The sequence below is a fragment of the Bombina bombina genome, chromosome 5, assembly GCF_027579735.1.
Source record: "Bombina bombina isolate aBomBom1 chromosome 5, aBomBom1.pri, whole genome shotgun sequence".
Classification (NCBI taxonomy): domain Eukaryota; kingdom Metazoa; phylum Chordata; class Amphibia; order Anura; family Bombinatoridae; genus Bombina; species Bombina bombina.
The window spans coordinates 899446826-899472459 of record NC_069503.1 but is presented as its reverse complement, the minus strand read 5'-3'; the positions used below and the strand labels follow the sequence as shown (position 1 = coordinate 899472459).

Genomic DNA, 25634 nt, shown 5'->3' with positions numbered 1-25634 from the left:
CCCGATACTAACAATGTTAACGTACAAGATTTTGGGAGCAAGGCTGCAGCGGAGAGTGGTGTTACCACCCAGTGCAAAGCTGAGACAGTTCAGATCGCTCTGTCGGGGAGTGTGCTTAACAAGGGGAATACCTGCAGGAAATTTGCGATGCTGTGGAGGCCCTCGCAGCTTGATGTCGGCAGACTAGATCCTTGGAGACCCGCATTGTCCACATCCTATGCTGTGCCTTCCTTTGACACTAGTGAGAAGGAGTCCACTAATGAGCAACTTCCGACCCTCTATACCCGCCTGGAGGACCTATGCCGGGAACAGTGTCCCATACCGACATTCCCTGCACCCCCAGACAATGTGGAAAGGGTAGAGGAACCGGCTCTAAAGATATCTGAGCTACAACGATGCATACCTCAGCTTTCCCTGACCCCACTCAACATAGCAGGGGAACCCGGATTGCCTCAGCTGATCAAGACCAATCGCACAGCCTCCCGGAGAACACCCATCATTGTAATGGGTCTTATAGATTCTGTTTGCTCCCTGCGTACCCTGGTCTCTGGTGCGCCAACATACCCGGCTAGCCAGACTGGGAAAGAAAGGAGCGGTTCATTGGCAGCGCACCAGGATCTGTATGCAGTGGGGAGTCTGCCCTGGAGGAGATCGGCTGGGTTTGTGGTGCCGGGGACGATGTGCAGAGCTCCTGTATTCACGGAGCAGTTCTACTGTGCAGAAACAATGGCGACAGCATCACCGTTTGGTGGCAGCTCCTGGAGGACTCCCATGTCAGGTCAGTTTTGAGGCAATCATGGATGGATTCTTCCTCAGGGATCTAAAAGATATGGGAGTAATGTTTTTGCCCATATTGAAGTACGAACTGCTGCTGACTTCAATGCAACCTAACTGGGATCCTGGAGGTCTGGGTCTGTTGAACTTTTTACAATACCGGAGACTCTTTGGCATGGGAGGCTGGTCTGGAGTGGGCTAAACATTTTATCTCTGTAAAAAGGGGAGATTAATATGTAACCCTTAAAGTGGACAGCCTGCTCACTGAGTTAAGGTCGCGCTTCCCATAGAGACACTGACTTTACAAACGTTGCTTATTTTCATGCTCCCAGTAAGAGGATTATCCTCCTATACTTTTGTTCATATCCCCCTTATCTTTCGATCTATGACAAGGATGGTTATTTATTGAATGTGTGGTTGGTGCCGTACTTTTTCCTCCTTCTATTACTTATATTTACAAGCTGTAGCAAGCTGACTCCTACCTTATAGATGCGCACATTTTTTGCAGGGTAGGTTACAGCTGAGGAGGGCTTCTTGGGAGACCAGTGTTTATTTTCTTGTTATAAGACTTTAAGTCCTTAGCTATTCTTATTTAACTTTAATACTCCTAGCCACCTGATTAAGTTAATCCCCCTTGTGCCCATATTGAGACAGTATAATAATGATCTTTAATAATTTTGCTGCTAGCCAGGACAATTAAATATACCTTTTCCTACCTAATAGCCAGTTCATAAATTATAGTTGCATTAAATCTTCTAGCTCCTGTCTAGCATTTTAGTTGCTTCCCTGAATATCTCCCCTAGGAGCCTATACAACCATTACTGCTATTACATATAGAGTAGTAGAGCATTATCTAGTTGCTTGTCCTTTATTTGGTACACTACACTGCAGTTTTCTGTGCATACGTTAATATGTTTTCAGCCAATTCAGCTCCCTATTAGATCATTTTTGGTTATCTCCTTAACTCACACATCTTTGCACCTATGTTGTTATTCTAAACCCAGACAGTTTAGCTCCATATATACTTATATACTCATAGGGCTTAAGTAAATATGTTTCACATAGTAATAATTGTGCAATATGATTTGTTATGGCATAATAAGTGCTACTGTTAATTTTCTTCTATACCTCTGAAAATCTATATATGCTAACAGAAACCTCATTCCACATAAGAGCCTTCTTGATTTGCTCAGTAGCCCCTATATAGGGAGCATATACATTTACTACTTTAACAGCTCTTTAACTTTTCTTTATCTGTAAAGGTGCAAAGATTTTCTTTCTATATACTAATTATAAGGTACAAAGTTGTGTTCATAGGTACTGTACACGTTTAATTCATGTCAATATATTATATCTATAGTTGTCATATCCTGAAGGTCCATAAGTGGCCTTAAACAGTTATAATCCTCCTACTATTCATCCTATTTACAAGGTTGGAGGTCCAAAAGTGGCCTCGTCTACTTCAAGGAGGCTGAAAAAAAAAATTAAAAAAAAATTAAAAATGTTTTGATTGTTGATCTTAATCCTCAGTTTGCTCGTGCCCTAGAATTGCACTTTTACTGCCTTCCAAGCCTGTGTGCCAGGCCTAAGTGAAAAATATTTACACCAATCATATTTGTTGTCACAGTATTCTTAGTAATTAAAAATTAAAATTTCTGGTAAAAAAAAAAAAAACGGGCTTTCATTCACCAAAGTTTACCTTCACTTTAATTCAACGTAATTCAAATGGTAAAGGGTTTTTTGTATTTTTTTTTTTTTCTTGATCTGATGCTATCACTAGTTAAACCATTATCCGATTGGTTGTGCATCCGGTGACCTCATGGAGATATGGGCCAATCGTATCATGCATTAAGGGCCAAGGGCAGATACGCTCCAGAGAGTTCTGTTCTAATCAGAGCCTCAGGCGCCTCAACCGCCTCTGGGAACCTAACTATCGGTTCCACAACGTGCTTTTAAAGGTTCTCGGACAGACCGGACATTTGTCTGTCAGATTATTATCCGTCTCACACGCATTCTGTCCGAGGACCTTTAAAAGCACGTCATGGGGGTCATGGTGGTGGCCTATCTGCCCTCGGCCGTTAATGCGTGATCTGATTGGTCTATGTCTCCATGAGGTCACCGGATGCACAACCAATCGGATAATGGTTTAATTTTGTCTCTAAAACTTAGTGTTCTATTGGCTGATTTAAATTTCAAATGCACCAATAGAAGAAGCTTCTTTTCTTTCCTAAGACATGGAGAGTCCACGACGTCATTCCAATTACTAGTGAGATATTCACTCCTGGCCAGCAGGAGGAGGCAAAGAGCACCCCAGCAAAGCTGTTAAGTGTCACTCCCCTTACCCATAACCCCCAGTCATTCTCTTTTCCTCTGTCAATGGAGGACGGGAAGTTGGTGTCTGAAGATTTTTACTCCTTTTTCGGGTACTTTTCCCTGCAAGCAAGGATTTGGGTTTAGCTGTGTCCACATCAATCTCTTGAGTAAGAGTAGTGGTGGCTTTTAAGCAGCTAGAAAACAAAGCAAGGACCACCTCACCACTTTCTAACATATTTGCTGCCCTTGGTATAGAAAGCCAGAGTTGGTTACTCTGTTCTTTCTTTTTCTACAGGTCTCTGATAGGAGTATGTGTCCTTTCACACCTTGTGAGCTGTCTTCCTGCCCGACAACTGGATTTGCAGGTAAGTGCTTTTGCCTCCTAGGTACTGGAGACTTGCACTATATATCTCTGCATTGGATTTCTGGGACATATATAAATCCTTTTATAGAGGGTTTGTTTCTGGGCAGTGTGCAGGCACTTTATGTATGTGGAGACTAAGGGGTTAATATCTTCCCTTGCTGTTGCGAGATAACTATGGGGCTCAAGAGGCTTTTTATTTAACTGAGGAAACGGTTCAATTTTCACTTTCTAGTGTTAATTTATCCTAAGACTTGTGCGCTTTAAAGTTATTGCGCAGTTCTTTTTGTGCCGGTCATGTGACTGTCGGCTCTTCCGCTTAAGACTCAGAGCGGCGTAGTACTGATGCGAGTTTTTTTCCCTGTGAGGTGAAAGGCGTCTCGTTTGCTGCTTTATACAAAGTATTGCTGATATTTGGTGAATGTCAGGTAGGGCACTTCAAACTGTCTGCAAAATTTGTAATGTTTTCTTAGCGTTTTTGGCGCTCTAAAGCTAAAGTCTGTTTTCATTCCTTTAATTAGGGAAATTACTCCCCTATGGACACTGAACTGGAGGCTTTTCCTTTTGACAAATATTTATTATGCTTAGAGGCCCAATTGTTTTGCCTATGCAATTTTGCTCCTCATGTTTAGATAGAACTTTAAAATTTAAAGATAAATTCCTACATTTTGAGCCTATGGTCTCTCAGGATATGCCACAGCTTTCTCCTCAAACGTCCCAAGCCTCTATGGTGTCGCATACAGTGTCCTGCGGTTCCTCTCAGCCTCCTGGAGGCGTGTTTTTGCCTGTAGATTTTGCTGCACAGATATCTTCTGCTGTGTCTGCGGCTTTATCTGCTTTTCCCATGCTGGGGAAACGCAAGAGGAAAAGCATATTTCTGATAAGGTGTCCTGTCCCATCTGCTGCTGCGATGGTTGACCTCCCCCATAAGTCTGATGAGGAGGATACCTCGGTAGCTTCTGAGGGTGAAATCTCAGATTCTGACAGTATAAATTTTTTGAATGATTCTGAAGAGGTAAACTTCAGATTTAAGCTTGAACACCTTTGTTTACTTCTAAAGGAAGTACTGGCTACTTTGGACGACTCTGATTCTTCTGTCGCTGTCAACCCTAAAAAAGTCTAGTAAGCTTAACAAATACTATGATGTTCCTTCCTCTGTGGAAGTGTTCCCTGTTCCAGACCGTGTGTCTGAGATCATTGCACAGGAATGGGATAAGCCAGGCATTCCTTTTTCCCCGTCCCCTGTCTTTAAAAAGATATTTCCTGTTGCTGACTCCATTCAGGACTCATGACGTACTGTGCCTAAGGTAGAAGGGACTATTTCTACTCTGGCCAAGAGAACCATGATTCCTATAGAGGATAGCTGTTCTTTTAAGGATATTATGGACAAAAAGCTGGAGGCTTATTTAATGAAAATGTATGTTCATCAGGGTCTACAATGGCAACCTGCAGTTTGTATTGCCACAGTGACAAGTGCAGCATCTTATTGGTGTGATGCTTTGTCCGATTTGATTTTAGAGGAGACTCCATTAGAGGAGATCCAAAATAGGATTAAGGCTCTCAAACTGGTCAATAGCTTTATCTCTGATGCTAACATGCAAGTCATTAGACTAGGAGCCAAGATGTCTGGCTTCACTGTTCTAGCCCACAGGGCTCTGTGGCTTAAATCTTAGTCAGCGGATATTTACTCTAAGTCCAAGCTCCTGTTGCTACCTTATAAGGGTAAGACCCTGTTTGGTCCTGGTCTGGCGGAGATTTCTGAAATTACGGGTGGAAAGGGGTTCTTTCTACCACAGGACAAGACTAGAACTAAGGGATGTCAAAGTTCTAATTTTCGCTCCTTTCGTAACTTCAAAAGCCTTCCTCTCCCTCCTCTAAGCCAGAGCAGTCCAAGTCCTCTTGGAGACCAAATCAGACTTTGAATAAGGGGAAGCAATAAAAGAAGCCTTCATCTGAGACTAAGTCAGCATGAAGGGTCTCGCCCGGTCCGGGATTGGATCAAGTGGGGGGCAGACTTTCCTTGTTTCGACAAGCTTGGATATGCAATGTCCCAGACCCTTGGGCTGTGGACATAGTATCTCAGGGTTACAAAATAGAATTCAAGTCTAGTCCACCCTGGGGCAGATTCCTCCTCTCAAGGTTATCTGTGGATCAGGTAAAAGGAGAGGCATTCATAAGCTGCGTTCAGGACCTTTCCTCCATGGGAATGATTGTTCCAGTAAAGGAACGGGATCTAGGTTTATATTCAAATCTGTTTTGTCCTATTTTAGACCTAAAGTGTCTCAACAAATTTCTCAGGGTACCATCCTTCAAAATGGAAATCATTCGTTCTATTCTATCTTTGGTCCAAGAGGGTCAGTTCATGACGACCATAGACCTGAAGGACGCGTATCTTCATGTTTCCATCCACAGAGATCATCACCAGTTCCTGAGATTTGCTTTTCTAGACAAGCACTTTCAATTTTTGCTCTCCCTTTTGGCCTTGCCACAGCTCCCAGAATTTTCACAAAGGTTCTGGGGGCTCTCTTGGCAGTTGTCAGGTCTCAGGGAATTGTCTCTTCCAGAATCAGTTTCCATCCGTGTTAACGTACAAAAGTTATTTCAACTACAAGGGTGTGTTTCTTAGGGACCATCATAGATTCCCTACCTATGAAGATTTTTTTTTGACGGAGGTCAGAAAATCCAAACTTCTCTCCTCTTGCCTCTCTCTCCAGTCTACTGTTCGGCCATCGGTGGCTCAATGCATGGAGGTAATTTGGTCTGATGGTCGCTTCCATGGACATCATTCACTTTGCTCAAATCTATTTGAGAGCTCTACAATTATGCATGCTCAGACAATGGAATGGAACAAAGACCATTCGTATCTGTCTCAGAGGATAGATCTGGACCAGTTGATAAGAAACTCTTTTTCGTTGTGGATTTCTCAGGATTATCTGTCTCAGGGCAAATGCTTCCGGAGACCCTCCTGGGTGATTGTGACCACGGACGCCAGCCTGCTAGGCTGGGGGGCAGTCTGGGACTCGTTAAGGGCTCAGGGCCTATGGACTCGGGAGGAGTCTTCTCTTCCCATAAATAGCTTGGAATTGAGTGCGATCTTCAATGCCCTGATGGCTTGGCCTAAGTTGTCTTTAGTCCGGTTTATCAGGTTCCAGTCAGACAACATCACCTCAGTGGCTTACATCAACCACCAGAGAGAAACTCTGAATTCCTTGGCCATGAAGGAGGTGGCTTTGATTATTCAGTGGGCTGAAGCTCACGATTGTCTTCTATCTGCCATCCACATTCCTGGAGTGGACAACTGGTAGACAAATTTCCTGAGCAGACAGACTTTTCATCCCGGGGGTGGGCTCTCCATCCGGAGGTGTTCTCCAGGTTAGCCCTCAAGTGGTTTGCAGACCTGGTGAGGATGTCTTCTCTACCACCTTGGAGGTTACCTCTGAGGGAAGCACCTTCTAACTCAGGGTCCTTTCCTCCATCCAAATCTAGTTTCTCAGAATCTGACTGCTTGGAGATTGAACGATTTAGTTTTGGCTAAGCGTGGATTTTCTGAATCTGTTATTGATGCCATTCTTCAAGCTTGCAAACCGGTTACTCGCAAGATTTACCATAAGGTATGGCGCAAATACCTTTATTGGTGTGAATCGGAAGGCTTCTCGTGGAGCAGGGTTAGGATTCCTAGAATTTTGTCTTTTCTCCAGGAAGGTCTGCCTCCTGAGACAATTACAGCTCTTTACACTAGGGCTGTCTCCTCTTCTTGGGCTTTTAAAAATGAAGCTTCTGTGGAACAGATTTGCAAGGCGGCAACATGGTCTTCTCTGCATACTTTTTTCAAAATTTTCAAATTTGATACTTTTGCCTCGGCTAAGGCTTTTTTTGGGAGAAAGGTTCTTCAAGCGGTGGTGCTTTCTGTTTAGATCTTCCTGTCTTGTTCCCACTAGTAATTGGAATGACGTTGTGGACTCTCCATGTCTTAGGTAAGAAAATAAAATGTATGCTTACCTGATAAATTTCTTTCCGGATATGGAGAGTTCACAACCCCACCCTTCAAATTAGACAGTTTTTATTTTTTTTTACTAAACCTCAGGCACCTCTACTCCTTTGTGTTATCTTCTTTTTCCATTTCCCTTCGGCTGAATGACTGGGGGTTATGGGTAAGGGAAGTGACAACAGCTTTGCTGGGGTGCTCTTTGCCTCCTCCTGCTGCCCAGGGATGAATACCCCACTATTAATTGGAATGACACCGTGGACTCTCCATGTCCGGAAAGAAAAATACATTTATCAGGTAAGCATCATTTTTTTTTTATTATTATTTGAATTGAAATCAGCCAAAATAAATTGCTTTTTTTCCTATTGGAAAAAAGATGCTCCTTCTATTGGCTGATCTCAACCTTTGCCTATTTTGATTACATCAGATCAAGAAAAGAAGATGGTAATGGACCCCTTTACCATTTGAATTACTTTAGATCAAGGGAAAAAAAAGACTTTGGATAGTGAGTAATAAAACTTGAGGTTTCCATTTAATGTTAGGGTTTTTGGGGAGGGCTTTAGTTTTAGTATAGTTTTTTTTTTTGTTAGAGGATGGGGAAAGTTTTTTTTTTTTTTTTTTTTTTTTTTAGGGTACTTTATTTTTAGAATAGGGGGCTTTTTATTCTTTAGGGTACATCAAACTTTAGTATAGGGCTTTTTATAAGTAGGTGCTTTTTTATACAGTATACTGTTCTTTTGAACTTGGGGATCTTAGGTTAGGGGTCTTTAAAGAGGTTAGCAGTTAGGGGGTTTATTGCAAAGACAGTTGTGGTGGTTTAAGGGTTAATAAACAACCCTCATCCGAATAACCCCCCTACACTATTAACCCCTAAACTGCCACAACCCCCATTGCAATATAACCGCCACAATTAATTATTAACCCATACACTGTCACATACCCCATTGTAATAACGTGTGGGGGTTAATATTGTGATAGGGGTTGTGGCGGTTTAGAGGTAAATGGTGTCGAGGGTTTATTGTGATGGGGGTTGTAACTGTTTAGGGGTTAATAGCAAAGGGGTTTCAACAGTGTAAGGGGTTTATTGCGATGGGGGTTGTGGGCGTTTAGGGGTTAATAGTGTAGGGGATTATTGTGATGAGGGTTATAGCAGTTTAGGGGTTAATAGTGTAGGGGATTATTGCAATGGGGGTTGTGGTGGTTTAGGGGTAAATAGCGTAGGACAGTGTGTGTGGTTTATTTTTATGTTTAAAAGAATAACAAACACATTTTGTTAAGACATTCATTTGTCCTTTTAATTTGTGTAGGCTGCGTTTGTTTATTCAATTGTGTACCAAATGCCGAATAAGGCTGTATTTGTCCGAATCTGAATGCACATCTAATAAACAATTACAGTCAGAATAAAGAGAGAACTAACATACAAAGTCATAATGTAGAGAAATATATCCTTAAGCATTTTATTAATTTGCATAATTCTTATTCTGCTTACTACATTACACTTGAAATGTTTAAACATTAATTATATAACCGCATGTGTTCATTTCTTTGTAGATTACTGTGCCAGTAAGTTTGCAGCCATTGGTTTTGCAGAGTCGGTTGGCCTTGAAATGTTAGCACTTGGAAAGACTGGGGTGAAGACCACAATTGTTTGCCCATATTTTATTAACACAGGAATGTTTGATGGTTGCACATCCAAGTAAGAACTATTTAGTTTGAGCATAAAATTTAACAGGGTTTACATTTTTTTATCACACAATTACATTGCTAAATAGTTTTTTGATGGTTTATAAAAACCCTGTTGAAATGTTCCTTTCAAAAAATCATTTTTATATTGTTGGGTTTTTTTAAATTTTTTTAAAGACCATAAGGCCTCATGATCTACCATTTTAACACATTGCATAACTACAATGACTGAGTTTAGCACAGTTCCATGTAGTTAGAGGCCTTGTAAAAAAGTGAAAAACAACAAATGTCTGTTACATACTGTACGAACACAAAACAAAATATTGGCTCACATTTACAAAACATTTTTAAATATTGCAAAAATCACCTATACTTATGTTAAAATTCGATTCTTAGTATCACAATATGATCCTATTTTGCTTAAGTCAGTCACTAACTTACAAGGTGTCCCAGTATTGACTGGTCCTAACACTGCAATGCGCTGCGTTTACGGGCTGAAACATTCCTGCTTTAACTCTGCATATTATTGTAATTGTGTATAAAGCCATATATATATATATATATATATATATATATATATATATATATATATATATATATATATATATATATATATATATATATATATATATATATATATATATATATATATATATATATATATATATATATATATATATATATATATATATATATATATATATATATATATATATATATATATATATATATATATATATATATATATATATATATATATATACACACACACACACACACACACACACACACACACACACACACACAAGTTTGTCTGTGTTGTCCATAAAATCAGCTGGGTGGTGTGTCCATTAAAATAGTTAATGGGGAGAACACTGCATATTTTATATTTTGCATAGTTTGTTTTCTAAACCTTTTTCTTTCAATAAGAAGCTATTTTATCACTTGATTTTGTATTGCTTTATAGATGGCCACATTTCATGCCCATTTTAGAGCCTGAATATGCCAGCAAAACCATTGTTAATGCAATTCTCAAGGAACAGGTGTATCTGGTGATGCCTCGCAGTCTGTACATCATATTTGGTTTTAAAAAGTAAGTAATATTTCTGCACTTTCCTAAAATAAAGGGAAGTAAGAGTGAAAATTTAACTTTTTTTATGGTTTGAATAGAACTGGCAATTTTAAGATACTTTTCAGTTTATTTGATCAATTTTACTTTGTATTTTTTTATATCCTTTGTTAAAAAGCACACCATTATGCTCAAGATCAGCAATACATTACAATGAGCTAGCTAATGATTGGTGGCTATGCACATATTCTTCTTGTCATTGGCCCACTAAGTGTGTTTAGTAAGGTTACAGTAGAACAATGCTGCTCTGTAGCTGACTTTGGTTATTTGCAGGCAATAGCGCAATAATAATATGCTGTAACATATTAGAGTATTTTCTTTCTACACTTTTATATCCCTTTAAAGGGACATGAAACCCAAAATGTTTTTCATGTTTCAGATAGAGCATGTGATTTTAAAGGGATAGTCTAGTCAAAAATAAACTTTCATGCTCCAGATAGGGCATGTAATTTTAAACAAAATTCCAGTTTACTTTTATCATCAAATTTGCTTTGTTCTTTTGGTATTTTTTGTTGAAAGCTAAACCTAGGTAGGCTTATTTGCTTATTTCTAAGCCCTTGAAGGCCACCTCTTAGGTCAGTGCATTTTGACAGTTTTTCACAGCAGTGCTTGTTCGTATGTGCCATATAGATAACATTGTTCTCACTCCTGTGGCATTACCTTGGAGTCAGCACTGATTAGCTAAAATGCAAGTCTATCAAAAGAACTGAAATAAGGAGGCAGTCTGCAAAGGCTTAGATACAAGGTAACCACAGAGGTAAAAAAAACATAATTTATGCTTACTTGATAAATTTAATTTCTTTCATGGTGGGGAGAGTCCATGATCTATTTCTCATGGAAATTACATTCACTTCCACTTCCACTAAGATTCCCAAACGCCAAGAGCTCTAATTAATCCCATCCACCTCTCACATACCCCAGTCTAATGCATAGCCAAGCAGAAGTGAGGTAAGGAAAAGAACAGGAGCCAAAAAATGGAGCAGGGAAAAAGATGTAGAATTTAGTAAAAGTATGCAACGGAGACCAAGTAGCTGCTTTACAAATTTGATCAACCTCATTCTTAAAAGCCAATGAAGTAGCAACTGAGCTAGTCGAATGAGCAATAATCTGTTGCGGGGGGAGGTTGACATGCCTCCAAATAAGGACATCAAATTATCAACAGGGCGCAATGTCCTTAAAACGTGTTTTATTAATGTAAGATAGCGACATTAAAATCCATATTCACCTCAGTGCAATATGACGAGTCACTCAGCTGACGTGTTTCGGCTTCTGCCGTACTCCTTAGCTGTAAATGACTAAAACAACATGTGAACCTTTAAATCCCTAAGCTTAAAACCATTGGATAAAACTCTTATAACCAATTGCACATGTCCGAATAGTTAAAGGGGACATTCCTTATTGTTGAAATGCTGGATATTGTAGCGAGTATCTAATACCTATAAATAATAGAAAAAAATCACATAAGATAAGTTGTACTGTACACACAAAATGAACATAGAAAGCTCTTTTAATTAATAATGCGGATTAACAGTTTTATTTAACGATTGGGTTTAACCAATGATTTTAAATTCCCTCAATATATAGTATTTAAAGGGACAGTCTACTCCAAAAATGTTATTGTTTAATAAGATAGATAATCCCTTTATTACCCATTCCCCAATTTTGCACAGCCAACATGGTTATATTAATATACTTTTAAACTCTGTGATTACCTTGTATTGAAGCCTCTTGACAGGGCGCTGATCACATGGCTATTTATTGACTTTCATTTTAGCCAATTAGTGCATTGTCAGCCACAACTCCACGGGCGTGAGCACAATGTGATCTATATGGCCCACATGGATTAGCAGACTCTTGTTGTGAACAGCTAATAAAAAAGCATGCAATAAGAGGCTGTCTGTAGTGGCTTAAAAACAGGCAGAAATTGGGGGCGTGTCCAAGCAGCGTTCTGAACAGGGCGCACACTCTGGGAGCTCTGAGCAGAGACTTCGATAATCTGCCGATTATTGTTGCATAACAGCAAGTTATATGCTTATAATCTACAGACTGTACAGTATGGTCACTTCTGACCAAACATTTATCCTTCTTGCTGTCTGCATGACGCCGGGGCTACAGATTGGAGAATAAGGCCTAAGGCGGCGGCCTAGCATTAGGCATTCACCTCCCCCCCGGGAAGAGCCGGGTCATCAGTGCTGCCAGGGAGACCGGCTTACTGAACTCTTCACATTCTATCACAGACAGGACCTTGGCTAAGCACAATATCAAGTCTGTAGTGGCACTTTCATCCTAATCTCGCACTCAGCAAATTGCCAAGAGATTTTTTGCTCTACGGGGCAAGTATACGCATAAACAGCCCTGAAAGATGGCGACTATGTACGATACCGAGAGACTGATAATGCACGACCTACACTTTGCAAATTTAGAGAGGCTTATGGAGAAACTAATAGAGAGAGCCCCATTCGACGCTCTGATGAATAAGCTATGTGCTGCTGACATGTTACTAACAGCTCCTAAGGAGGAGCAGAAACTTACTGCTCAAAATGGCGCCATGAAGATCGAGTACACAGCAGAAGAATTGCACACGCTGCAGAAGCCTACTCTGATTAAATTTACAAGTAACAGGCCAGAGGAATCATTTCCTACTGCGGGTCTGGTGGTAGACCACATTGACGCACCTGACATCGATGCCGGACAAGCGGAAGGATTAGCACAAGCAAAGGCGCATTGCGCTGTCACCACGGTGCCGCTCCGGCTGAAATGCTCTAGGAGACCTTGTCAGGCCTCTTCTCTGGCTCAAAATTTGACACCGGTAGGACATAAAAGGTGGGCTCCCCGAGTACCTAAGATTGATGTACTAAATGGTCCTATGCCGTATGGTACTCGGGTGGCTGAAGATCGGAAGGACTGCAGAGGAGATTTCGGAGATCCGGATGGACTGTACAGCCCCACACAGCTCAAGCGTGATGATAACCTAATGCAATCCTGGCCCGGGGAGACCCGGTGTGGCAGACTTCCACGAAGGGCAATACTGGTCATCTCAGAAGCAGGACAATACGATCAGGCTGTCACCGGAGGGTGATACTGACTTTACTCACCTCTGAGGCCACTAAATCCCTGGGATGCAAAAAGCAGTAACTATGCAAAGTTGTTGTGTTGGCCGGTTCTGCTATGTTTCAAGATACAAAGTTTATTCAGCTCATATGTTTGCCCCTTATGTTACTCGGTTAATGTATTACTACCCATGTCAGTTTTTTTGTGGGGGGATAATCAATCTGTTGTGGTAGCGAGAAATATGCAGAACTATGCTCTATTGTGTCTCAAGATCTATAGTTTATTTAGCACATATGTTTGCCCCCTATGTTACCCAGTTAATGTATTACCCATGTTAGTTTCTTTGGGGATAATCATTCTGTTGTGATAACAAGTAATGTGCAGAAGTGGCCTATTGATGTTTACGGTCCTCTCTTTGTGGCTCATGGCCGGGGCCATGGAGCAGGAGATAGTGAATCAACGTTGCTCACGAATAAAAGGTACTAATGTAGACAACTAACCAACAATAGTTTACCACAAATACCTTTACTGACTGACTTTAAGATATGATATACCCCCCTTTCTTACTTGAATACACACATAATTAATTAAAATAAAGGAAAAGAGGGCTCTCCCCCGAGATAAGGTCAGCAGAGATGCGAGATGTTATGTTCAAATTTTATTTCTATTTTTTTTTAAGCTCAATTATTTGCTCGGTTTGGGTCCTTAATCTACTCGTATTGCAATACTTGGTTTCCACTAATATCTCCTTAATTTGTTTTTTCTAACCTCCTTTATGTCTTTGTTTTTTGTCAGTTTGTTCCTTTTTATGTCTTATTTACATATAAACCCCATGATACCTTTACTTACATAGAGTCCGAGAGAGGCTCATTTAGATAGTTGGGGCAAAATTGAGGTTCAATGATAAATGATTATGGCTTTGCTTCATGTTTATCTGTTGTTGTTCTTTTTATTAAGAAAAAAAAGTGAAAGAAACAAAAAAACAGAATAAATATAATAGATCCCGTTTGCAAGGCCAGATGTGGGAATATCCTTTTAACAGAACTATAGAATTCAGATCTTGTATTTTAATTACTACTGGTTCATGTAGCTGTAAATTGTATGAGCTTTACTTAATCTGCAACTGATGTATGGCTTCAGCATTATGATGTATCACATATGAACATTTTTGTAGTATCTCATGTATTCTTATGTTCTGTTGTAAAACCTCATGTTATTTCAATAAAGCTTTTGAAAAATTAAAAAAAAAACAGGCAGAAATTTAGAGGTTTAAATGTTATAAAGTATATTCATATAACAATGTTGGTTGTGCAAAGATGGGGAATGGGTAGTAAAGGCATTATCTTTCTTTTTAAATGATAACAATGTTTGTGTTGACTGTCCATTTAATATTTAATACTGATTACTATTCTATTTTTCTGTTCAAATTTTCCCACTAAAGGCGCTGTTATATAGAGAACTCAAAGAATACTAGCACATTTTACTAAACCTTCAAAACTCTGTGAATACAATGTCCACTGAATTTCAAATTGTAGTCATAATGAAAGATGGTGTCTTATAGGAGCTACAATTCATTTAAAAGTAGTTTAATGCCAACAATTTATCAAATCGTATTCAGAGTTTAGACCATCTGGTACTCTACTGGATACATAAACTTTGAACTAAACATCTCTCCTAGATAAAACAACCTCTTTATGTAAGCTTCCATTGTTGTCTCCTATTTTTCTCAACAATATTCCATTTCAATGTAGATGCATTTTTTTTGAAATGCTGAACCAAGGATGCTTATAATGACCCGTTTTTAATGTTGACCAAATGCTACCGTATACGCGAACGTACTTTGCCTGTGGTTAACCTTACATATTGTTATTTACATTCTATGCATGTTAATGGATTACATATGTTGTCCTGCAGTTGGTGCAGGCTTTCTGTTGAAATTCCTCCCCTGTGACTACACTATTAAATCAATCTCCTTTATTTATATATTTACAGGTTTTGCATTGCGGATAGCTGCACTTAAACATGCCTTTAAGTAGCCATGAACTTTGTCTGTCTTGTTTTTTTCCCCTCAGTTTTGTAGGGACTACCCAATTTCCTATACTTTTTCCCTTTCTTAAAAGTGAATCTACAGATAAGAGGTCATCTGCGGTTAGTTCCGAAATTTTTCTGCGTATTATTATATTACAAATCTGATGATATTGGCTATTATATTGTCACAAATGTTACTTCAGGTTTTCCAACTGTTATATCCCAAGTTTTTGTTTTTAAGGTATTTCCACTTTAATCTATTAACATTAGTTCCTGTGTTAAAAGGGTCTGTGAATAAGCCCTAGCCAGTAGTCTGTTATTTAATAATTTTGCTTGATGCTCATAGCTCTCAACATTCTTCTTCCAAATAGTCTTGTAAATCAAACGTTTTAACCAAGAAAATAAAGAAATGGCAGAAGCCATCAGAAGAAACAACCTTTGACAAGAAATCAATAGTAGTTCTTAAGACTGCCTTATCCTGATGAAAAAGAAGATAGGGACGTTCACAAGAAAGAGCAGATCATTCAAAAAATCTTCTAGCAGATGAAATGGCTAAAAGAAACAACACTTTCTAAGAAAGTAGATTGTCAATCTTATGCATAGGTTCAAAGAGAGGAGCTTTGCAAAACTCTAAATACCAAGTTCAGATTCCAAGGAGGAGAAATTGGCTTAATTACAGGTTTCATACGAACCAAAGCCTGGACAAAACCATTAATATCAGGGAGATTAGCAACTTTCCTATGAAACAGAACTGAAAAAGGAGGAAATCTGTTGTTTCAGGGAACTGGCAGATAAATGCTTATCCAAGCAATCCTGTAAACACTATAGAATAGTAGGAATTCAAAAAAATTGCCAAAAAACACAATGGTCTATACACAAAAAAAAATTAAAGGCTTTCCAGACTTTATGGTAAATTTCCTTTCTGGTTTCAATGACAGAATAAAACCCCTGTGTCTTCAAACTAAACGTTCAATTTCCATACCATCAAGCTCAGATGGAAAAGCAAATTTGGGAATAGGAGACCTAGCCCCAGCGACAGAGGAAAAGTAAGGTAGCAATCTGTGTACTAGATTTGCATACCAAATCCTGCAAAATCACAGTATGATTATTAAAACCACTAACGTTCTTCCCAAGCTCAGCTTTAAAACCATTTTGAGTAGACATACCAACTTATACACAGGCTGAAACAACAAGAGAAGTAGTTAAACTACTAGTAATCCTATGTAAGGGACCCTGATCCTTACCAAGGGCCGAAGATGTTTGTTCAATATCTGTTTAAAAAACCTGCTGAAGAAGAAAACACTCCTCTAGGAGACAAATCGGAGGACTGAAAAAATTAATTTCCCAGATGATTATCCCTAGAATGAGAACTGTCAAATCTAGACAACTGTTCTTTAGCTAAGAGGGAATTCAAAACCCACCCTTATCCATTCCATCTGAGGGGAGCTCCGTTCCCTGGTGATGTCACTACTGTGACCCTGTCTTACTGCAAAAGGAAAATAAGCTTTCTCTTCAACAGAGTCTAAACCTGTAGAGCCTTGAAGGTTGCACAGAGACTCAGAATCAACAATGGAAACCTCGTCCAGACCCATTGTACTCTTAGAGACCTCCATACAATTGAGAGGACCTATCAGAAGCAAAATTTTGATTTCCAGTTTCAGGAGAGAATGGAACAGAACTTTAAAATAAAGCTTAGTACTTAAAACAGACAAACTTCTCTCAGAGAATCTCTAGTCTGAACTTGATCAGTAGCCAGAGAATTAGGACAGATTTAGGCCTTAGATTTTTGACCCTGGAGTAAAAAGGCTCCTTTACCCCTGGTAACAGTAAAAATAATAGAATCTAAATCTGAACCAAACAATTTCTTACCCTGAAAGGAAAGAGATAACAATCTAGATTTATACACCATGTCAGTAGACCAGGATTTAAGTCCTTAAGCTCTCCTGGCTAAGACCTGCCAAATACATAACTTTTGACATTTTATTTTCATAATATCAAAACAGCATTACAAATTTAAAATTTATTTAAAAATTCTAATTATTTTAAGATTGTCACACCTGCCTCAGTGTCAGGTGGAGAGACAGGCAGTTAAATACAATACCCACACAAAGTACAGTACGGAGTAACCCAGAGATTAAGATGGAGATAGGAGTAACAACCAACCTGAAGCTCTGGATGCAGTCCGGACTGTACAGTACTAAATAAAGCTGGAGATACTGAGCAAGGAAAACTAGTACTGATAAAGGATACAATCCGGTGAAGTACAGGTAACATTTACAAGGGGTCAGGCTTGAACGTAGTCAAAGACAAACCATGTCGGCAACAGAAAGGCAAACAAGCCAGCAAGGTACAAGGTGTTAAAGCAAAGCGTAGTCAAAGTCCAGTTCAGAAATCAACTTAAACGGTAAAACCAATGAAGTACCATGGGGCAGAGAAAAAGCAGAGTCCAGAATCTAAATCCAAGTGTGTAACAGAGAGCAATCCAAATAGCAATGCACAGTACACCCTGAGTAGTAACTTAATAAACAGGCAATGGCTGCTGGAAGAGCTGGGTTTATATAGGCAGAGAGTAATTGCCAATTACCTGCAGCTGCAGACAGGTGGAGCTAAAGTGCAGGAAAACAAAACACAAACTAGGCAAAAGAAACAAACTGCAGTCCAGATGCAAGGACAGCACACAGCAAAAGCAACAGCCCAGGTAGCTGAGGTCCCAATCCCAGGGTGTGACACATACAGGATCCTCAAAACACCTTTCAGAAAGACTTTATAACCAATACGTTAACGCAGCAGCCACATCGGCTATAGAAATGGCTGTCCTAAGTAAGTAACCTGCTTGTAAAAAAAGCCCTTCTGTGAAAAGACTCTAACTTCCTGTCTAGAGGGTCTTTAAAATATGTACTATCTTCCAAAGGAATAGTATTATGCTTAGCCAAAGTGAAAATAGCCCCATCAACCTTAGGAACTGTTTCCCATAACTCAATATTAGAAGCTGGGAAAGAATAACATTTCTTAAACCTTGGAGAAGCGTTTAATGAATTTCTAGGCTTAGACCATTCCTTACAAATCATGTCAGAGACCACATCAGGAATAGGAAAAACATAAGAAGTTTAGCAGTCTTAAAAACTGAATTTAAACGATTACTAGGTTTGTCATCAGAAGATTTAGGATTTGTAACCCCTAAAGTAATCAAGACCTTATTTAAAAGAAACTCAACATCAGATTAAGATTCCTCACCAGCAGAAGAAACTTCATCCTCTGAAGACATAACAGTATACCTGGCCCCAGGGCACATAGTACTGGTAGAAGGTGAAACCTGTACTGACCTTAAACAGGCAGGAGAGCAGCCATAGCATCAGATACTGCTTCTGTGACTAACTTTCTCAATTTAGGTGAAAGTTCCTCACCATTCTCCTGTAATGAAGGAGCAGTATTACCCACAGAAGCTGCATTAGATTGGTCTGATTGCAACAGCAAATTTAAACATGCCACATAAATTTGCTGAGGAAGGTACTTCAGCATTCTTACAGTAAGCAGACCTATTAGTAGAAAGGTGATCAGGGGACTGGGGTAGAAATAAGAATATAATCAGAAGGCTCCATTATAGTTTTATAGGGATACTAAACCCAATTGTTTTTATTTCATTAGCCAGAACATGCAACTTTCCAATTTACTCCTATTATCAATTTTTGTTTGTTCTCTTGGTATCTTTATTTGGAAAAAAAAAAAAACAGGGATGTATCACCTTGGATAGCGCTTGCTGATTGGTGGCTACATTTAGCCACCAATCAGCAAGAGCTACTCAGGTACTGAACAAAAAATGGGCCAGCTCTTAAAGGGATAGTCTACATCAGATTTTTTGTTTAAAAAGATAGATAATCCCTTTATTACCCATTCCCTAGTTTTGCATAACCAACACAGTTACATAAATACACTTTTTACCTCTGTGATTAACTTGTATCTAAGCCTCTGCAAACTGCCACCTTATTTCAGTTCTTTTGACAGACATCTATTTTAGCCAATCAGAGCTAGCTCCCTGGAACTCCACGTGCACGAGCACAGTGTTATCTATATGACACACATGAACTAACACCCTCTTGTGGTGAAAAACTGTCAAAATACCCTGAGAGAAGAGGTGGCCTTCAAGGGCTTAGAAATTAGCATATGAACCTCCTAGGTTTAGCTTTCAACTAAGAATACCAAGAGAACAAAGCAAAATTGGTGATAGTAAAATGGAAAATTGTTTAAAATTACATTCTCTATCTGAATCATGAATGTTTATTTTATACTAGACAGTCACTTTAAACTTACATTTCTGCTTTTTAAAATAAAAATATCAAGAGAACAAAGAAAAATTGATAATAGGAGTAAATTAGAAAGTTGCTTAAAATTGTGTGCTCTATCTGAATCACGAAAGAGAAAAAGGAATTGGGTTTACTAACCCTTTAAATAATGCATAAAGCACTATAACCCCTTAAAATAAGCTCTTGAGGAATGGAAAATCCTACCCCCTCCTACGTAGTTTAAAGTAATAATCTAGCTTATAGGAATGCACGTAATATGGAATAGGAGTATACTGTAGATCCATAAAGGGGGGCAAGAGACAAGTCCTGCGACCAATTGTGGAATGTTTATGAAGAAATTCTCATGAGGTGAATAAAGAATCATAAACAATACCCCAAATACGTCCCTTTTGATAAGCACTGCACACTCAGGGGAAACTGGGCCTCAAAATATACTGAAAACCCCTCACTGAAGAAAATCATGCACATCTTCATTCTTTATCTACCTCCCGCAGAGGCAAAGAAAAGATTGAAGTATGCGTGAGGTTGGAGGGGTTTAATAGAGGTCTTGGAGTTTGGGAATATTTGCCTTCTCCAAGTGGAAGGGATTGTAGTTCCCATGAGTAATAGATTGTGGACTCTCACCATCTGTATGAAAGAAAGTATGTTAGTGTAACCATGTTGGTTATGCAAAACTAGGGAATGCGTAATAAAGGGATTATCTATCTTTTTAAACAAACATTCTAGAGTAGACTGTCCCTTCTAAACATCTTTCCAATTTACTTCTGTTATCTAATTTGTTTTGTTCTCTTGGTATGCTTTGTTGAAAAGGATACCTAGATAGGCTCAGGAGCTGCTGACTGGTGGCTGCACAAATATGTTTCTTGTTATTGGCTTACATAATGCGTTCAGATAGCTCACGGCAGTGCATTGCTGCTTTTTCAAAAAAGGATCCGAAGAGAATGAAACAAATAAGATAATAGAAGTATACTGGAAAGTTGTTCATAATTGATTTATCTGAATCTGAGAAAAAATGTTGGTTTCATATCCTTTTAAAATCTGTACATTTTTACACACTTTATTTAAATTATGGACATTAAAAAATTAATATACATTTGTTCTAAGTTGTCTAATACAATTTTCTTTTTCAGCATTATTTCAGCAAAACTTGGAGTTGTTCTTGGCGACTATTTTGGAGCATTCCATTTCATGGATCATTTCAAAGGCCGGGTGAAGAAGGATTAAAGTTCTCCTGGTGCAGGAAATATATATGTATATAAATATAAATTGCAGCAATAAATGTTAAGACTCATGCTCTACAAATATATGGTCCCTATTGATTTAATTGTTCTTTTTCTACATTACCTAGGTGTATATATATATATACTACTAATTTGTTCTAGATAAACGCAACTTTTAAATTATGTCTAGCAATTTATGTTTTTATTTTATACGCACACTTTGGTGAAACTTTTTAGAACCAATAGTAATTAATTGCATTGACATTTTTTTTTTATTGTATTTTCAATAAGAAATTGGGTACCTGGCTGTAATGATGGGTATATGAGCTATTATTTTGAAAAATAAAACATTTGATAGGAGGTAATCTTGTGTACTTGTATGCATGGATAATAATAAATGTGGTTATCATAAAAAAAAATTAAAAATGCTAAACGTATTTCTTTTCAGATAAATAACACTTTTTAAGGCAACATGGAATTATTCTTACAAACTTCTTTACTTTGTTAGAAAATGAGTGCTCACAAATTTGAAACAAAATCTGTGTTACTATGAAGTGACTAGGATGGAAACAGACAGAGAAAATGAACAATAAAGCTTATTGAGAAAAGGAGAGAAAAGTCATAAATAGCAGGAAACAGAAGAAAAACTAGACAAACTATAAAATGACTGTCTTCGTAAAAACAAAAAAAATTTTTTTTAAAGTGAATGTCAATTTTGATGCTAAAGTGCCCGGTTTTTAAAAATTTGATTAAAAACAGGGGCACTTTAATTCATCAAAATTTACATTTCACTCATGTTGTGAAAAAATACTTGCCTTTTAATCTTGACAGTCGCTCCAGCTTTCTCCGCCCGTCGCAAAGCCTCTTCCTGGGTTGAAAATTAGGAATCCGGCTAACTCCAATCACAGCGTTGAATCAGACACTGATTCCCCGGGGGGAAGCCGTGATTGGAGGATGACCGATCCATCATTTCTGACGTCAGAAATGGCTTGCGACGACTGGGGGAAGCCGGAGTGGCTGTCAAGTTTAAAAGGTATTTTTTCACAATGAGTGAAATGTAAATTTTGATTAATTAAAGTGCCCCTGTTTTTTCGATTTTTAAAAGCTGGGCACTTTAGCATCAAAATTTACATTCACTTTAACAAATAAAGCTAATCTGTGTGCCAGTCATGTTGTACATTTAAAAAATGGCAAGCAAACACATGCATATTAATAAAAAATAAAAAAAATTAACATTCTGCTGCACTTTTTTTTTTTTAAAAAAAAGTCTGCATTTTGATATACCTTAGTTTATTACATAAAGCAATACAAATTTACTTTATTAGATTATTTTTTTTCCCCAAACGCAATTTATTTACTTTTAAAGCTGATTCTGAATATTACAAATTATGTTTTTAAACTGTACAAGAAAAATTACTTTCTGTTTCTAATATAGGGGTCATGATTTATAATCAAAAATCTCCATAGACTGTAATTTTGAATGTTGTAGAATTTTTTTTTTAAAGGATTGTAATCTACCCAATAATTTATCAACAGTAAATTACATGGTATTGAGGAGATCTTAACTTTAGGAGGGATATTTATTATTATAGTAACAAGATAGTAGGTAAAGTAGTACTAATGGTAAGTACCTATAGGTGTCAAATATTTTTGTAATCAACAAGCACCTGTTAGTGGGGCAATATAGCACTAAAATGAGTTACAAAGTCTGTAACAAAAAAGAGTGCTTTACCTCTACAATTATATAAGAAAAATTCTCACTAATACAGAAACAATTTTTTAACCATTTATACTTTATCTGTATTGGTTTAACTATTCAATCATACATGTTTTAAAACACTTAAACTCTCTAGATATCATTATATAGCATAGGGGTGTGTGAATAATACCTCTGAATCATGTATCTAGATGTGAAACATTGTCATTGGTTTGTATAATATCAAGCAGTCAGATACAAACAATATCTTTTTCTTTCATGTAATTAGCAAGAGTCCATGAGCTAGTGACGTATGGGATATACATTCCTACCAGGAGGGGCAAAGTTTCCCAAACCTCAAAATCCCTATAAATACACCCCTCACCACACCCACAATTCAGTTTTACAAACTTTGCCTCCCATGGAGGTGGTGAAGTAAGTTTGTGCTAGATTCTACGTTGATATGCGCTTCACAGCAGGCTGGAGCCCGGTTTTCCTCTCAGTGTGCAGTGAATGTCAGAGGGATGTGAGGAGAGTATTGCCTATTTGAATTCAATAGTCTCCTTCTACGGGATCTATTTCATAGGTTCTCTGTTATCGGTCGTAGAGATTCATCTCTTACCTCCCTTTTCAGATCGACGATATACTTTTATATACCATTACCTCTACTGATTCTCGTTTCAGTACTGGTTTGGCTTTCTACTACATGTAGATGAGTGTCCTGGGGTAAGTAAGCCTTATTTCTTTCATGTAATTAGCAAGAGTCCATGAGCTAGTGACGTATGGGATATACATTCCTACCAGGAGGGGCAAAGTTTCCCAAACCTCAAAATGCCTATAAATACACCCCTCACCACACCCACAAATCAGTTTTACAAACTTTGCCTCCTATGGAGGTGGTGAAGTAAGTTTGTGCTAGATTCTACGTTGATATGCGCTCCGCAGCAGGTTGGAGCCCGGTTTTCCTCTCAGCGTGCAGTGAATGTCAGAGGGATGTGAGGAGAGTATTGCCTATTTGAATTCAATGATCTCCTTCTACGGGGTCTATTTCATAGGTTCTCTGTTATCGGTCGTAGAGATTCATCTCTTACCTCCCTTTTCAGATCGACGATATACTCTTATATATACCATTACCTCTACTGATTCTCGTTTCAGTACTGGTTTGGCTTTCTACTACATGTAGATGAGTGTCCTGGGGTAAGTACGTCTTATTTTCTGTGACACTCTAAGCTATGGTTGGGCACTTTTATATAAAGTTCTAAATATATGTATTCAAACATTTATTTGCCTTGACTCAGGATGTTCAAACATTCCTTATTTCAGACAGTCAGTTTCATATTTGGGATAATGCATATGAATACATTTTTTTCTTACCTTAAAATTTGACTTTTTTCCCTGTGGGCTGTTAGGCTCGCGGGGGCTGAAAAGTGTCGGCGTTCTGGATGTGGCGTCCTTTTTGGCGCTAAAAAATATGGGCGTCACTATTGTCTCCACATTATTTAAGTCTCATTATTTATTGCTTCTGGTTGCTAGAAGCTTGTTCACTGGAATTTTTTCCCATTCCTGAAACTGTCATTTAAGGAATTTGATCAATTTTGCTTTATATGTTGTTTTTTCTATTACATATTGCAAGATGTCCCAGATTGACACTGAGTCAGAAGATACTTCTGGAAAAACGCTGCCTGGTGCTGGATCGACCAAAGTTAAGTGTATCTGCTGTAAACTTGTGGTATCTGTTCCTCCAGCTGTTGTTTGTAATGAATGTCATGACAAACTTGTTAATGCAGATAATATTTCCTTTAGTAATGTTACATTACCTGTTGCTGTTCCATCAACATCTAATAATCAGAGTGTTCCTGTTAACATAAGAGATTTTGTTTCTAAATCCATTAAGAAGGCCATGTCTGTTATTCCTCCTTCTAGTAAACGCTAGTAAACGTAAAAGGTCTTTTAAAACTTCTCATTTTTCAGATGAATTTTTAAATGAACATCATTCTGATTCTGATAATGGTTCCTCTGGTTCAGAGGATTCTGTCTCAGGGGTTGATGCTGATAAATCTTCATATTTATTCAAAATGGAATTTATTCGTTCTTTACTTAAAGAAGTCTTAATTGCATTAGAAATAGAGGATTCTGGTCCTCTTGATACTAAATCTAAACGTTTAAATAAGGTTTTTAAATCTCCTGTAGTTATTCCAGAAGTTTTTCCTGTCCCTGATGCTATTTCTGAAGTAATCTCCAGGGAATGGAATAATTTGGGTAATTCATTTACTCCTTCTAAACGTTTTAAGCAATTATATCCTGTGCCATCTGACAGATTAGAGTTTTGGGACAAAATCCCTAAAGTTGATGGGGCTATCTCTACTCTTGCTAAACGTACTACTATTCCTACGGCAGATAGTACTTCCTTTAAGGATCCTTTAGATAGGAAGATTGAATCCTTTCTAAGAAAAGCTTACTTATGTTCAGGTAATCTTCTTAGACCTGCTATATCTTTAGCGGATGTTGCTGCAGCTTCAACTTTTTGGTTAGAAGCTTTAGCGCAACAAGTAACAGATCATAATTCTCATAGCATTGTTAATCTTCTTCAACATGCTAATAACTTTATTTGTGATGCCATCTTTGATATCATTAGAGTTGATGTCAGGTATATGTCTCTAGCTATTTTAGCTAGAAGAGCTTTATGGCTTAAAACTTGGAATGCTGATATGTCTTCTAAGTCAACATTGCTTTCCCTTTCTTTCCAGGGTAATAAATTATTTGGTTCTCAGTTGGATTCTATTATCTCAACTGTTACTGGAGGGAAAGGAACTTTTTTACCACAGGATAAAAATTCTAAAGGTAAATTTAGGTCTAATAATCGTTTTCGTTCCTTTCGTCACAATAAGGAACAAAAGCCTGATCCTTCACCCACAGGAGCGGTATCAGTTTGGAAACCATCTCCAGTCTGGAATAAATCCAAGCCTTTTAGAAAACCAAAGCCAGCTCCCAAGTCCACATGAAGGTGCGGCCCTCATTCCAGCCCAGCTGGTAGGGGGCAGATTACGTTTTTTCAAAGAAATTTGGATCAATTCAATTCACAATCTTTGGATT

General features: G+C 38.2%; 1 protein-coding gene across 1 annotated transcript in view; it reads left to right on the top strand.

The window, feature by feature from the left end:
• Nucleotides 1–21210, top strand: part of SDR16C5 (short chain dehydrogenase/reductase family 16C member 5) — a 119883-nt gene extending 98673 nt beyond the window's left edge. The window contains exons 5-7 of the mRNA XM_053715056.1: nucleotides 8985–9129; nucleotides 10084–10209; nucleotides 20756–21210. Of these exons, the coding sequence (XP_053571031.1) occupies nucleotides 8985–9129; nucleotides 10084–10209; nucleotides 20756–20849 (365 nt within the window). The 3' untranslated portion in view covers nucleotides 20850–21210. The remainder of the gene's footprint in view (nucleotides 1–8984; nucleotides 9130–10083; nucleotides 10210–20755) is intronic.
• Nucleotides 21211–25634: the final 4424 nt, after the last annotated feature.